General features: G+C 40.0%; 1 protein-coding gene across 1 annotated transcript in view; it reads right to left on the bottom strand.

Annotated features, from left to right (window-relative positions):
* The window catches only part of IQGAP1 (IQ motif containing GTPase activating protein 1), a 103,101-nt gene that overhangs the window by 74,687 nt on the left and 13,145 nt on the right, over positions 1 to 15,269 (bottom strand). The window contains exon 2 of the mRNA XM_075207885.1: positions 10,135 to 10,234. Coding sequence (XP_075063986.1) covers positions 10,135 to 10,234 — 100 coding nt within the window. The remainder of the gene's footprint in view (positions 1 to 10,134; positions 10,235 to 15,269) is intronic.

Here is a 15,269-nt window from a genome sequence, read left to right as displayed (position 1 = left end):
AAATGGTTGTATTGAAGTGAAACTTCTTTACTGGCACCTAGTACATTTTGTTTGTGGAGATCAAAATGTGTAACAGAAATGACATCATGCACTTCCCCTGTGCACTCTGAATTGCACCTTGAACACTTCTAGCACTGCATTAGCCTTTGGGCTAGTTCATCTCTACAAAGCAGTGTAATTTGTTGACATTCAGAGCAGGAAAATGTTCCATTAGTGTAATATTTGTCTGATGACATTTTACACACAATAAGAGGAGGATAGCTGGGACACAATCTCCGATCTCATCCGCAGCAAGCATGCTGTTAGCAGCCACACACAAATCTTGTCTCATGGACTGCCCCACTATAGGTGGATTATGAGCGCTTTGGCAATTAGTTGGGATTTTGGCAACAGGGGAGTCTGAACGGGGGCCAGGAAGTGTTCCGCAAGTTAACTGCTTTCAGCTTCTTCCGCACATATTATCGCTATTTATATGGCGCAGCGATTAGGTATAAACAAAGCACTGGGAGACCTCTGTATCTTTAATAAGATAGAGTTTATGAGATTCTATTACTTGAGGTTATGACAGGCTGTGCTACACCCTTAATATAATATTGGAAAGCAAAAACTAGTGTAATTTAAGAATTTACATCATAAAATCTGTCTTGAATATAGTGCTAAGTTATGTATGACATATTCTTAATATCTTTTTCGGTTTATAATGGCAAACCTGAGAACCCCCGACTTGTGCAACCGCGCCCCCAGTGGCCACCCCTTACCTGTGCAACCGCGCCCCAGTGGCCTCCCCTTACCTGTGCAACCATGCCCCAGTGGCTTCCCCTTACCTGTGCAACCGTGCCCCAGTGGCCTCCCCTTACCTGTGCAATCGCGCCCCAGTGGCCTACCCTTACCTGTGCAACCGCGCCCCAGTGGCCTCCCCTTACCTGTGCAAATGAGCCCCAGTGGCTTCCCCTGACTTGTGCAACCGCACCCCAGTGGCCTCCCCTGACTTGTGCACCGGCACCCCAGTGGCCTCCCCTGACTTGTGCACCGGCACCCCAGTGGCCTCCTCTGACTTGAGCACCGGCACCCCAGTGGCCTCCCCTGACTTGTGCACCGGCACCCCAGTGGCCTCCCCTGACTTGTGCACCGGCTCCCCACACACACACGCAGAGGAAATCAGTGTGATAACATTTGCTTGGAACATAAAACACCTCTTTCTATTTGGGTGCCAAAGGCAGTAAAAAATAAAATCCACACAAACATGGGGAGAACATACAGACTCCACACAGATAGTGCCTTGGTTGAAATCAAACCCATGAGCCCAGTGCTGTGAGACAGCAAGGTTAGCCACTCTCATCATCATCATCTATTTATTTAAATAGCGCCACTAATTCCGCAGCACTGTGCAGAGAACTCATTCACATCAGTCCCTGCTCCATTGGAGCTTACAATCTAAATCTCCTAACATACACACACAGATACCAAGAGATACGAATGGCAATTTAATAGCAGCCAATTAACCTATCAGTATGTTTTTGGAGTGTGAGAAGAAACCGGAGCACCCAGAGGTAACCCATGCAAACATGGGAAAAACATACAATCTCCACACAGAGAGTCGGGAATCAAACTCATGACCCCCGTGCTGTGAGGCAGAAGTGCTAACCACTAAGCCACCGTGCTGCCCACAGATGTGTGTAACTGACTGATGTGTATATTATTATATATACTGTTCTATCCAAAGTGCTACGCTTTGCTACAGATCTTCTGGAAATACCACGATTTGCAGAACACAGGCAGCGTACAACTTTTATTCCGCTGTTCCAGACTACATAGGACTAATCCTAACATTTAATATTTAAGACTTGTTGCGGAGGGTGTTTTACCATCTGTTCTTTGCTCCATATTTATAGGTAATTCCCCAAATTGACCCCTTTTTAGAGAGACATTACGTTTTTAGTAAACTTAATTCTGGACCTAGACATCCCTCGGCCTCCGAAATTTTTTCTTCTCTAACACTCATCCTTTCACTTTACATTATTCCCAACTTAGCCCCGTACCCTTTTTATTTTTGGGGGAAAAAAAAAAATCAACATTTCAAACTGTAAAACTGTCATATAATTTAAGACATGTCTGCACTGTTTAATGTGATTTGTCGGCACATTTGATTTTACGTCATATATCCAAGTTGTTGACCTGGTAATAAATTAGTTAAAACGTGGATCGGACATATTTCTGTTTGATAAGCAATTTTAAAAGGGTTAAAAAATGCATCTTAAACACCAGTGGGTGCAGCTTTAAACATGAGTAGGACTCCCACTCGTCCCGTTATTAAGGAGAGTCCAGGTTTTTGCAGCTGGAAAAGATTTTCACTAGAATCAGAATGGGGAGGAGTTCATTCACAAAGCAATAATAGATAGATATACAGCACAGACACCAGTTTCCTGCTGTGACGTTACGCTTTTCGTACTCCTGTTGACACCACTACCTATGAATTTGTGGAAGAATTATATTGCTCTGGACCCATTTGCAGGCAAGTGAAGAACTCTGTGCCTAAATTACAAAATAAGTTTTTGTGGCAAGTGATAAACTACAAAACATTCCACTTAGCTAAATGCACTGATTTTACCACCACCACAAATGTGGCATCAGCCACCAATTACAAAGAAATTCCATTTACTTAACCAGTTACGTGTTAAAGCACGGTGGCTAAGTGGTTAGCACTTCTGCCTCACAGCAATAGGGTCGTGAGTTCAATTCCTAGTAGGTTAATTGACTGCTATTAAATTGCCCTTAGTTGCTCAGTCTGTGTGTGTGTTAGGGAAGTTAGACTGTTAAGCTCCAATGGGGCAGGAACTGATGTGAGTGAGTTCTCTGTACAGCGCTGCGGAGTTAGTGGCGCTATATAAATAACTAATACACCAATGTAAATGGTATTTCAAAATACACTAATTTGACATTTAAAATGAACACAGCCTGATACTCCCATATTATTTGCTTTAGTTAATACTTTAATTCTTTACGAAAACTAACAAGAAGCTACATTTAATGAAGGGAGACAGCCATATGTGCTTGTAAGCAGTGCTATTACCTATTTCACGTTTGCACACTGAAATCACAGGTCACGCAGCGCATTGGGAGGGCAAAACCATCACAGCAATGTAACACATGCATTACATACTAGGGTGTGACAAACATGCAAATCCAACTTCAATGGCACATAATGTGGTATGCAAATGCCCTGCGCCATCCAGTCATAAATAATCCCCAAGATGCAGTTACATTAGAAGCTTATAGTCAACGTTTGCCATTACTTTTTTATTTTTTTACTGCCTTTGGCATCCAGTAGAAAGAGGTTGTTTCCTCTACAGATACAAAACCAGGAAGGTGTTGGGAGATATTTTTCACCGTACACAGAATTCTACATTCAAGTTGAACGTGCTCTTTTATTTTTTGCATCTGCCCTGCCCTGTAGTAAGTAAGTATAGTGCAGCATCATTCTTGGTTACTCAATCGTGTGGGTTTCATTCTTACATGGTGTGTGATCACATTTACATTCTCAGCAGAGGTGGTGCAGGCTACAACATTTATTAAAGGGGAAGTATCACTTCCCAGGCCCTCATCCGGCAACGACTAGCTGCAGCAAAGAGCAAAGACTGTTTTTCTAGTGACTGAAGCAAAATCGAAAATTATTTATATATATATATATATATTTTTAATATTAGAATAAAAAAACAACTTTAGGAATAATACATTTAGCCTGATAAGGTATATAGGTTTGACAGATGGGTTTGCAGAGTCCACGCAGACAACACCTTGTTTCATTTACAACATTCCATCTGTCTCTCTGTATCTCAGGTACAATGTCAGTCCCATGAACTGTAACAGAAGTCATCCACTACCATGAAACACAGCCGTGTACTATTTCTGGATGAACAGTGAAACAAATACACAGATACAAAAGCGAAAAATGTCGATTGAAACACACACTAGTTCATCTCAATCTCATAATTATATATATATATATATATATATATATATATATATATATATACACACACATACATATAAATAGTACACTAGTTCATCATATACAACATACACTAGTTCATCATATATAACATACATATATATATATATATATATATATATATATATATATATATATATATATATATATATATATATATGGAATGTAGCTACACTACTGTGTCTGGATCTATAGAATTAAAAACCAATGTGCAGGAAATGGAATATAAGCATTTAGAACATCCAAAACAATATTAATATATGTATGTTAATTGTATATAATATAATATCTAGATTATAGATAATGGTATTAGTGAGCAATATGACCATAGGGTGTACAGTTGAAATCCCCCTCTATATGCGTAGTATTTTCTCGGTTGTGACTGACCTCACTTCGACCCAAGACTCCACTCCTGTAATAAAGGCGTTTAAATTAGTGCTAGCTACAAGCATTTTAGACGTTTCACCATTTTACTGTCAATAATCTCAACCACTGAACTCCCTTGCATCTAGATATTAAAAATAAAATCAACAACAAAAAAAACAAACTATGTGGATAAAAATTAGAAAAGGCAGCATTGTTATAATGTATAGCACTTAAAGAGACACCTGTGCTCACAATGTGTACTTCTATACATGTGTTGTATGTAGGAAAAGTAAATGTGAAAATACGGTTTTAGGTTATGTCTTTAGATGAGGATATTTCCGTAGGAGACAGTGGGGTTTGTGTCGACACAGCAGACTGCCATACGTGGTTCACAATGGTTCCTACTGCTCACTCCCCTTCCCCACCCAAACTCCTCTCCTCTAAAGAAAAGTATGACAAGTAAAAGTACATCTGACTGCAAAGGAAGTGCAGATGAAAGTGAGACAGGAGGTAATTTATACATAGGTGATGATCTTCTCTACTTAATAAATTATATTGGGCAGCTTTAAAGTGGAGTTACTGCAACTTTAATAGGCCATTGGTACAAATTTCAGACACACCTACAGTTGGAGTAAGTTTCATTGTGGTAAATGGCGTCATCTTGTAGATCAGGACGTACGTCTCACAGAAAATCCACATGTTCCGTGCTTGTCCTCACTGACAGTGATCCAGGTGTCTAGTTCTGTGCACTTTACTACACAGAAGTAGCAGCTGAAGAGCACTCAATGAAGCAAGTAGACAGCAGGTACTTACTTTCCTACATCTTACAATAACAAACTGTACAAAGAGAAAAAACACTTTGATTAAGTCTGTGGCTCTGCATTTGAATTAACTATATTACTATTTGGCAAAAGTAACATTATTTTGTTAAAACCTAGCACAAGGTATTACAGCAAAAAGGAGATCGCTCAGGCTCGGGAATGTAACATTAAATGGGGATTCTTCTATCCAGACAGATTTGTTTATATTTGTTGCCCTTGGATACGAGTACAGGTAAGTGCACTTATGCATATTGAATTAATTTGCCTCTTAGTAGTCATGCCTGTTGCAGCTCTGGAAAGCTGTGACGATACACAAGCATGGGGTTCCTCTGCACTAGGCTATGCCAGGCTAGTCACACTATAACAGGGACACCTGTAACATGGCACAATGAGAACTAGCCCCAGCCTGGTCATCACAGACATCACAGTATCTACTCACTTATTTTCACAAATATGCTGCCCACAACTACCATCTTTGTAGCTGGAAATGCTTGTCTCACTATTCCAGTGTTTTATCTTCATCCCGCCTGACTAATGTATATTGTTATATACTTCCTGTACCGGACTTCCTGTTATGTGTGGCAACTCTGCAATCGTTGTGGCAACAGTCTTTTCATTCTTGTAACCTCAGCGCCGGCAACTGAATACCCCCACATAAAATTCGCTGGAAGTTCTAAACAAGCTGTGGGCGGGGCACATGGACCATGCCATTTTCACATTTACTCCTGACACTATGCTGTGTTGATTGCTTAAGTGTCTGACTGCAGTGTGGTGGCTTCTCAAAATGTATAAGACATGGAACCAGGCCTAAACTGCCAATCACGCAACTCTGGCATTTGCCAGGAAGGCTACTGTGTCATTAGCACTCATTTTTGGTATGGTCCATGCAAAAAAAACAGACACATGCAACTCTGTCCATGATAGAAGCACTCAAATGTGTGTTTTCAGGCTGAACTGTTAATATGTATGTACCTAAAAGGGAATTGTATCTATCTTCCTATGATTTGTTTATTGATTCCTATTCCTTGATAACCTATGTGTCTATTTAGTGCTTTTTGTTTCCGAATGAATGGAGAGGTTGCAATCGCAAGATTAATAGTTACACAAAAGGCTGCCTCCGCTGTTTGCTAAAGTGATCCTGCCATTTCCAAGTATTAAACATAATCAAAATGATGCAAGCCATTCTAACACAATGAACAACAAGGTTTACTTATACAAAATCTAACATGTTGTACTGAAATATTGTATATTAATGTTTGATGTCCTACATGCTGCTGGGTTTAAGAAAAGCAATGTTCTTTTCCTAAAGGCATGTAACCAGCCACAGGCCATCATCATCATAATTTATAGAGCGCCACCAATTCTGCAGCGCTGCACAGCAATCCCTTCCCCAATGTAGCTCACACATACATACACACTAGGGTTAATTTTGTCAGCAGACAAATAACCTACTAGAATGTTTTTGGAGTGTGCAGGAAACCGGAGCATCCAGAAAAAACACACGCAAACACAGGGAGAACATACAATCTCCACACAGATAAGGCCATGATTGGGAACTGAAGCCATGACCCCAATGCTGTGAGGCAGAAGTGCTAACCACTGAGCCACCGCGCTGCCCATTATAAAGCTATTCAAATCGTGTCCTCTGTCTCGAGCCGCACCTTTAGGAATAGCAAGATTGTGGAGAAGCCACTTCCCGTTTGTGGTGAAGCCATGCAATGTTATCTAGTATTGCTAAAGGAGAAGGTTTCATTAACCTGTCTAGATGCTGCCCAACTGCTTGAAGTTTTATAATTTAAAAAAAAATAATATTTAAGGAAAAGTTATTGAGTTCTCGGCTATCATACAACTAGATACAACACACACTTACAGAATTTAACCAAAATTCTTCCGTCTCCGCGCCATGCCCCATTACAAGTTTAGCTATAAAACACAATTCATTAACAAACCGGATAGATATTTCTGCTTTCAGTATTTATTTTTAGCTGTTTCAAGGTGCTGTAAAAAAGGCCTTTGGCAACCATTTGCATACGTCCTGTACAGAAACTATATTCTTAGCCACACCCATCCACTTTACCCACTTCCCTCTTTGTAACGGTCATGTTAATAAGAATTTTTTGTCTACAAAACGGTTTTCCCAACTGAGAATCAAGAACACTGCATACTCTTCAGTGCTTTGTGTTATATTACTGTAGGCTCCTTCTCTTCTGTCTGTGTTTTCTTATGCACACAACTGGGATGGGTCTTAGTAGAATCTGTACAACAATAAAAATGTAAAATATATTCCATTTATAAGTATAAGTTACTTCAGGCACACATGGGCCAATCCATGCCAAGCAACAGGACCACCACGTGGTCCGGTATCACTGGGGTCTGTTGAAGAGGTCAGTAGATGACCACAAGCACAGGTCAATAGTCATTTTCCAACTGCATTTACCAACATGTCAGGTAATGATCAAAGAAATGCCAGTCTAATTCTTATCAGACTTATAAACTGTTTTGGAACCATATGCCAAATTGCTGGTGGCGATATTGCAACTTGTGTGTTCACCTTTAGAAATAGACTATATAGTCAATATTTATGAATAATGGTTCATATATAAGTGTGATTAGCCGAACTGTAATACACGGTACCAAACCAGATACTCAGATACTTCCTTCCAATTATAAAGCTGTACTAGTAAAATGACACAATCTGGTTGCTGCAGGTTACAACACCTTTTTTCACAGTTAACTATGCCACAATTTTCATAAATGTCCTCCTTTGGATTGCAGAGGTGTAAGTGCTGCTAGCACTTACACAACTATCCTAACAGTGCACAGGGCATCATGCATGGTTTGTACTTTGTGTATTACAATTTAACAGTTAACCATGTTTAATGCTAAACCACACTATTCTCCAGGTTTGTCTCTAAGCAACAAATAACAAACAGCGAGACACCAGCGGCAGCTGTAGGAGGTGAGTCACTTCCTGTCAATGTCACTTTGTCCTAGCATCACAATGCTAAGACTTCCTCTTAACAGGCTTCATATGAGCAGTCAGAAAATAAAACTCAAGCTTTCTTCATCATCTGCACCTGCACTGCATAAAGTAAGGTTCTGGAAGAGATTGGTACACAGATATGAGGAAACAGTAGATTAGATTCTACAGCGGGCATTTGATTTAGAAGCCAATAAAGTCAGATTGCTTATATGTAAAAGGGAACTGCACTTCTGATCTATTTAGGATAAGTTTACAAAATACGGTGTGACTCGCCTTATAGTGTTTGTACTTCCAACTCTAGGGTGCACGGGCTCCCATAGTTCTGCTAGTTGGGTAAAAATACATTTTAGCTGGAGTCTTTCCTTTAAAGGAAAGAAAATACCTTCTCAAGTATAGTTGGGATGAATGCTTTACTAATGCTGAATAGTAGGGTTATTTCTAGTTTTTAAAAAAAACACAATTAGGAACTCCTCGTTTAAAATGCATCTGTACCGTTACACATTAAATAGCACTAGTTTACCCAGAGGGTAGAAACGGGATTCAAATTAATATTTAACACTGGGCATGTGATGTTTTGCTGGCCCAAAGTGGCTTGTAATACTCCATTTGTTAGAATGGGTGTAGGCATTTTCTATTTCCCTTAAGAAACCATCAAAAGTTACATGCAAAGGGTCTCCCTCAAATATGAATAAAGCTCTTTACAGTAAAGTCAGCAGCAGCACTGTGATGAATCATGTTTTTGCAAAAACAAGAGCCAGCACTGCACCCTTGAGCAACTATACACATGACTGCATCTGTCATCATCACATGGAATATCAGCCTTTATTTCTCGTCAAAGACAGACCAGCACTAAGAGCATTTATTGATATATGGTGATAATGCTTCACAGTCCAAATATGCATAGAAATATACCAACAGCTACACTTCATCCTCAAATATTTCATTTACACTGCACCTATTGTAGAGGTCTCCTAATTCAAGTGGAACATATACCGCATGCCTTACAGCCAGCATGTGTGTGGTACAGTTGTATGTAAGGGTCTACATATGTCTAGTAAGCTGTGAGAGGTCTCAGGACAATGCTGACCCAACATTCCACACTTCCAACTCCGTAACTTACACAGACATTAATATGATACAGCAGACACAAATATGCCCAGCAAATGTTTAGAATGTAAAGCCATAGTTGTATTGAATTTTACAATTATCATTTCAATTTGTCTATGCCTGTTGGGTCAGGATGATACCCATATGACTGCCTAGATCTAATCTCAAATGGTCAAATAAACAGACAATTACATTTTCCCTATAATAAGATGGAGAATATCACATGTATTTCTATCTTTTATTTTTAACATATTTGCAGTTGCGTATAGTAAGCTCCTAGTAACCTCTGCTAGAAGGACAGTAGAAATGCTAACAGAAATGTTGTGTACGTGCTCCCAGTCTATTAGTGTCTGGGACCGCCGCATCGTGTCAGGAACAAGGCACGTTAAATGATGGTATGTACTGAGGGAGGGGCATGTGTTGTGTAGAGGGCAGTGGGCATGTACTCCATAGAGGGAGGGGTGATGTCAGATCAATTGTACTGGGCCCAGTTTCTGATTGCAGCCCTGCTCCCACAAACAGAGACCATCAAGGTGCTTTGGTACAAACCTAAAGTAGTTTACCATGCAGACACAGTATAGGATGTGTAATAGGATGTGCAGTTCGCGAAAGAGATATGAAACATGCAATCACAATTATTTTTAAACAGCAGTGGAAAGTCAGTATATAAAGTACAATAACATTGTTTTGTTACTATGGCGTGGTCATAGCATGTTGGGGTGTAATACTTTTATGTCTGTATAAATTTTATTATCCCTTTGTGTGCATTCACATGACCTGGATAAGAGGATGTCTAAAAAATTATTAATGATGACAGTTATGATGATATTTGAATATTAGTAGTTTACCTCTTTGCTTCCTCCAAATGACACAAGTATTCATAAGCCACGTTTTGACGCCTCCTTTCATCCATCTCCTCTGCTGTAAGCCGTTCATCGTCCAGCACAGCTGTAGAAAGAAGATTGCAGGAATTACACCTATGTGATAAGCACTGCAGTCAGAAGTCACCACAGAAGTGGTACTGCACAAATGTTGCGCACTGCATACATCACTTATATTAATTATTATGCATCAACATTTGATATGATATGTAGCTTCTAAAGGGAGAACTTTTTCCTCGTAAAGGAGTAGTGTTGTCCCTCCTTGATTCCCACTGGCGTGTGCACTCACACAGGCTCACACACACACATATCTACCTATCGATTTTAGTTAGAAACCAAATAAGCTATTATTCAGTTTTTGGAACTTATGAAGAAACCAGACGACTTGGAGGTGGAAGCGAGGGGAAAAAATTCAATGGATAACATCCTCTTTAGATTGAACCCCAAGACCCAGAGTTCTGCTAATCAGAAATGCTAACCAGCGTGCCTCACATATATACAGATATGGGACCTATTATCCGGAACGCTTGGGATTTGTAGCTTTCCATACACAGTTTTTCTGTGATTTGAAGCACACAGAAGCAAGTGTCTTGTGGTTTTTTTGTCATTGCATTACTAATTGTGTTGAATTGTGTATAGGTGCTCTAGTGACAGGGAACTGCTAGATACATTGACAAAGGAGGATACTTAAAAAGCATTTATGTCATAGACGTGCCTTGGTACAGGAGTCTTTCATGTTTTCAACTCCCACCACCTCTCTACTGGGATTTTAATGATCCTACTTAGTGAACTGGTAATACGTGCTTTACAGTCTATCATTAACACACCTATACATTGCAATACATTAAGCCCTCCAGTGACAAGGAACCGCTGGTTACTTGCAGCACAGCTGAAAAAGATATAATGTCATTACGTGGTCCATGTAGTGCATATGATTAACATGCCTTATTTACAGTGGGAACCCATGCCTGTGTGTTATATTAGTTATATTACCATAGATGCTCACTATGCAGGTATGTGGGAAACTGCTATTCTCCACATAAGAACCTCGATTCTCTGCATATTTGCATACTTATTAGTATGAGTGTGAGCTGTGCTATAGAGCCCGAGTCATTAAGGAAAGCAAGGCAAAAAAAAGGAGTAGGTTTTCTCCTGGACATACCATGTTACAATGCAAGGGGTGCAAATGAGTTTATTAATTTGCATGTAAGGAAAATACTGGCTGTTGTGTCACGTAGCACACACATACTTGATAGCTTTATTTTTACATTGACATTTAAAGTTGATCTAGGACATGCCATATCCCAACTATAAATCTGACCCAACATTTGAAATTTACCTCCCCCTCCCATCCAACATGGTTTCGCTACGGTGCAAAGTTACTCTTTTTTTTTTTCTGCTTTGCTCTCCTTAACGACTCGGGCCCATAGACTGTACATTGCACTGCTACACTGTGGTTAGTGAAGGTAACACCCACCTGTATATGGGGATCAACTAATACAAGCAGCTTTATTTGTTTCCATTTGGACTTACGTATTATAAGCTCCTGGATTTAGAGGTCATAGAAAAACAAAGGTGTCTCTTTATTATAACACAGCGAGAAGGTTGATTTTTTTTTTTTATTGCCGTAATCACAATTTATCAATAAAATATGACTGAGGCAACTGAGAATTACTCATCTTCCTTTGTGATACTGGTGCGGCGCGGCAAGAGTTAACTTACCACTTAGCCAGGTCAGTCTGAGGGGATAGGCGCATATGTGACCTGGCAAGCCGGATCACACATGAGCAGTGGAACTGAAAGGTCAGACTTTGGTTTTCTCCAGCCATAGGGCTTTTCTCTCTATGTTGAATATGCCCCTTAAACTCTGACATAGTAAATATAGTTATGTACAAAAGAGAGAAAACTGCATCAAAATAAAAGTCTAATTTTATCACTATTAACCTTTTAGTGCCAACATATTATGCAATGACTTCCAGAAAATAGTGAATCATCCACATCAGTCCCTGCCCCGGGGGAAGTATAGTCTCTACCACACAAACATACACATTGTGCCATACAATTTACTTTTGGGAAAACACCTATAAAGTGAATAATGGACACTGTGAAGGAAAGGGGCTGAGAAAATTACATAAACCCCACAATAAATGTGTAGGTAGAACAAAAAGGAGCTATATATAAATTCTATTTATTTCTTTCGCTGGCCTACTACTTTTTTTAAAAAAGCTTAACTCCAATCTGGAAATGATTTTGATAACATACACCCCTCCTCCGCTTTTTTTTTTCCCTGGGTCTCCTCTGCTCCTTTTACAGCCCCAGCTAAAAACTGGGAGGAAATTCATAGGACACAATCAAGAGATTGCTACTGGTCCACCCCTCCCTTTTAAAGAAGTGTTGAACAAAATGCATGTAGTAGCCACGGAGGCTCTAGCTAGAGGAAAGTTCACATTAGTAAAATCTTTTAAATAGGGGTATGCAGTTTTAAACAGCAGACCTGGTAGAATTTTGTGCAAAATTGCCTAACACCACTATGTAACACTCCATTGTATGATGAATTCCTCAGTCTTCCCGATAGCATTCACAGCTGTCACGAATGGTCAATTCTGCCCTCAATGACACACTGCCCTTGGCATCCTCTGATTCACAGAAGCTCAGGCAAAAGGTATGCCTAGGGTCACAAAATTACACCAAAAATAAAACACATGACAAAGGCTAGTTTTTCAGATATTATTAAAACACAGCATTCTTCTTTACTTGCTGGAATCTCCAGTCTATCATAATACTGGGAAGTCTCTGCTAAATAAGCATTTTACATTAAGATGGAAGGAACATTCTAAAACATTTCATTAGTGTGAATGGTCCATAGGAATGAAAGGATTTAAGAGGAATGCAGGCTGTGTTAGTGTAAATCCAGGTTATCAGGGAGAACGCTGCATGTGCAGTCCTCCAACAGTAATGTAGCTAAGATATTAGACAAACACAAAGGAACTGTTATTTGCAGTAACAAGGTGACCTATTCATGCTATGTAAACTGTAAAGGACTCATTAGTTTATCCTTCACCTTCAATATCCGAAGGCGAGTTGCACCGTTTCCATTGGATCTTTAACCAAATCTACTGACATGATAAAGTAGGAGAAACACAAAAGCAGCTTGTCAGCTATAATACTACTATAAAATTCAAAACAGATAACACCAAACAGAAGATTATGGGAGGATCCAGCTCATGGGCATAGAAATGTTTGCATTACTGTTCCCTTTAAGCTGTGCCCTATGGAAACGAAAGGGATGTTAATACAATGAGCTCTTTCCTGAAGTGCTACACTGTGAATCTGCTGGACGTTTCCCAGCATCAGTTTTCAACACTTATTTTCAGAACTTACAGGAGGAACAGTGATCAGCACTTACCTATGGGCTAGATGTCAGCGGCAGTGTTAATAGCACATACAAGTGAGTACATATCACAAGCTCTCCACTGTATTATGTGCAGGGTGAGCAGGGCCGGATTTACCATTAGTCAACCTAGGCAATTGCCTAGGGCCCAGCGGTCCCCAGAGGGCCCTCCCAGGGCTAGCAGTGAGACCAACCTTTAAAAATGGGCCACTACTTATGGGCCAGTGCTATGTGCTTGCACCCCCGGGCTAAAGTCTTCCAGCCAGCCCCTGAATAGGGGTATATGTTATGCTAAAAAACTATAGTGCTATGGATTTTTTCAGGGAGGGGGCCCCAAACCAGTATATTGCCTAGGGCCCCATGTGGTCTAAATCCGGCTCTGAGGGTGAGCATTTGAGATAGTTGAGAACCTCTGATGGTTGCCTATTTTTCTGTCTGTTTTAGGTGCAAAAAAAACTTAGCGGAAAATAAATATCTGCAACAACCAATAACAGTTCTCACTGCATTTCCTCAATGAACTCCAGGGGGTAAATGTATCTAGCTGCGAGTTTCCGGCGGGTTTGAAAACTGTAAGTGTTGCCTATAGCAACCAATCAGATTCAAGCTTTTATTTAGTACATTTTACAAAATGACAGCTAGAATCTGATTGGTTGCTATAGACAACACCTCCACATTTCAAACCTGCCAGAAACTTTCAGCCTGATACATTTACCCCCAGAAGCCAATTGCAGTTCACTTAAGTTTACTGTACTTCGCTGCTGAAGTCCATTGGTCAAAGCAGGCAATCCTGTTGTTGACAGAGTTGCTTGCTTTTTCTAAAAGAAGTCCTGTAGGCAATGACACTTTGCTTGTCCCTTGCTCATACTGTATCACCTTCTCACCGAAAGGGGCCAAAAGTAATGAGAGGAGTGGGTAATATATCATCAGAGATTGTTTTGAATTTTAGAATGGACATCAGAATGAGGCAGTGCATTGTATAATGGACATTAGAGGGAGCATTTGCATCGTACAATGACATCAAAAGGTCCAGTGCACAGCATACAGGGCATCAGAGAGGTCTGATAAACGGTCTTACATATTGTTGTTGCCCAATGCATCTCATCTTGTCATGTGAACTAGTATATTAGACATTTCTACACAATCTTACATCAAGGGCTGGCCTGGATGGGCTCCTATAGTACTACAGTGATGCTGTAAGAATAGGAATAGTTTTGGGGTTTTTTTTTAAAAAAAAAAATTCTGACAACAGTAAATCAAGATATACAATCACTGAAGCCAATAGGTAGCCCTAGAAAGCTGTGCTCATGAATTGGTGGTTATTTTTCCTTTGGGAACAATCATACTTAGTTTGAATAATTATATGCAAACATCAAAAGTTAGTGGGGTAATGACTAAGGGGTCCATTTCTCAAAAAGGAGAAGAGCGGTATTACCTGCGATAAAGGGGACAGGGCTTTTTTTTCTGCGTTGCCCTATACATTGAAGGCTTAACACCACTGATAACACGGCTACCGCGATATGTAAGCCAGTTTTCAACATGTATCACTGTCCCTGTATGCAAAAAACCCAGCAGGTTGTTTCTAGCACGTAATCTAACATTGTGGATTTAACTTGAGAGTTACCTTGACTTCAACAGTATAATGTTACACTCAAAGTATGTAGAGCTTAAACATGAACTGGGCGTTGCCTAATGATATTGGTAAAATCACTCC

This window comes from Mixophyes fleayi, chromosome 4, assembly GCF_038048845.1.
Source record: "Mixophyes fleayi isolate aMixFle1 chromosome 4, aMixFle1.hap1, whole genome shotgun sequence".
In the NCBI taxonomy this organism is placed as follows: Eukaryota; Metazoa; Chordata; class Amphibia; order Anura; family Limnodynastidae; genus Mixophyes; species Mixophyes fleayi.
This window is presented reverse-complemented; position numbering and strand designations above follow the sequence as displayed.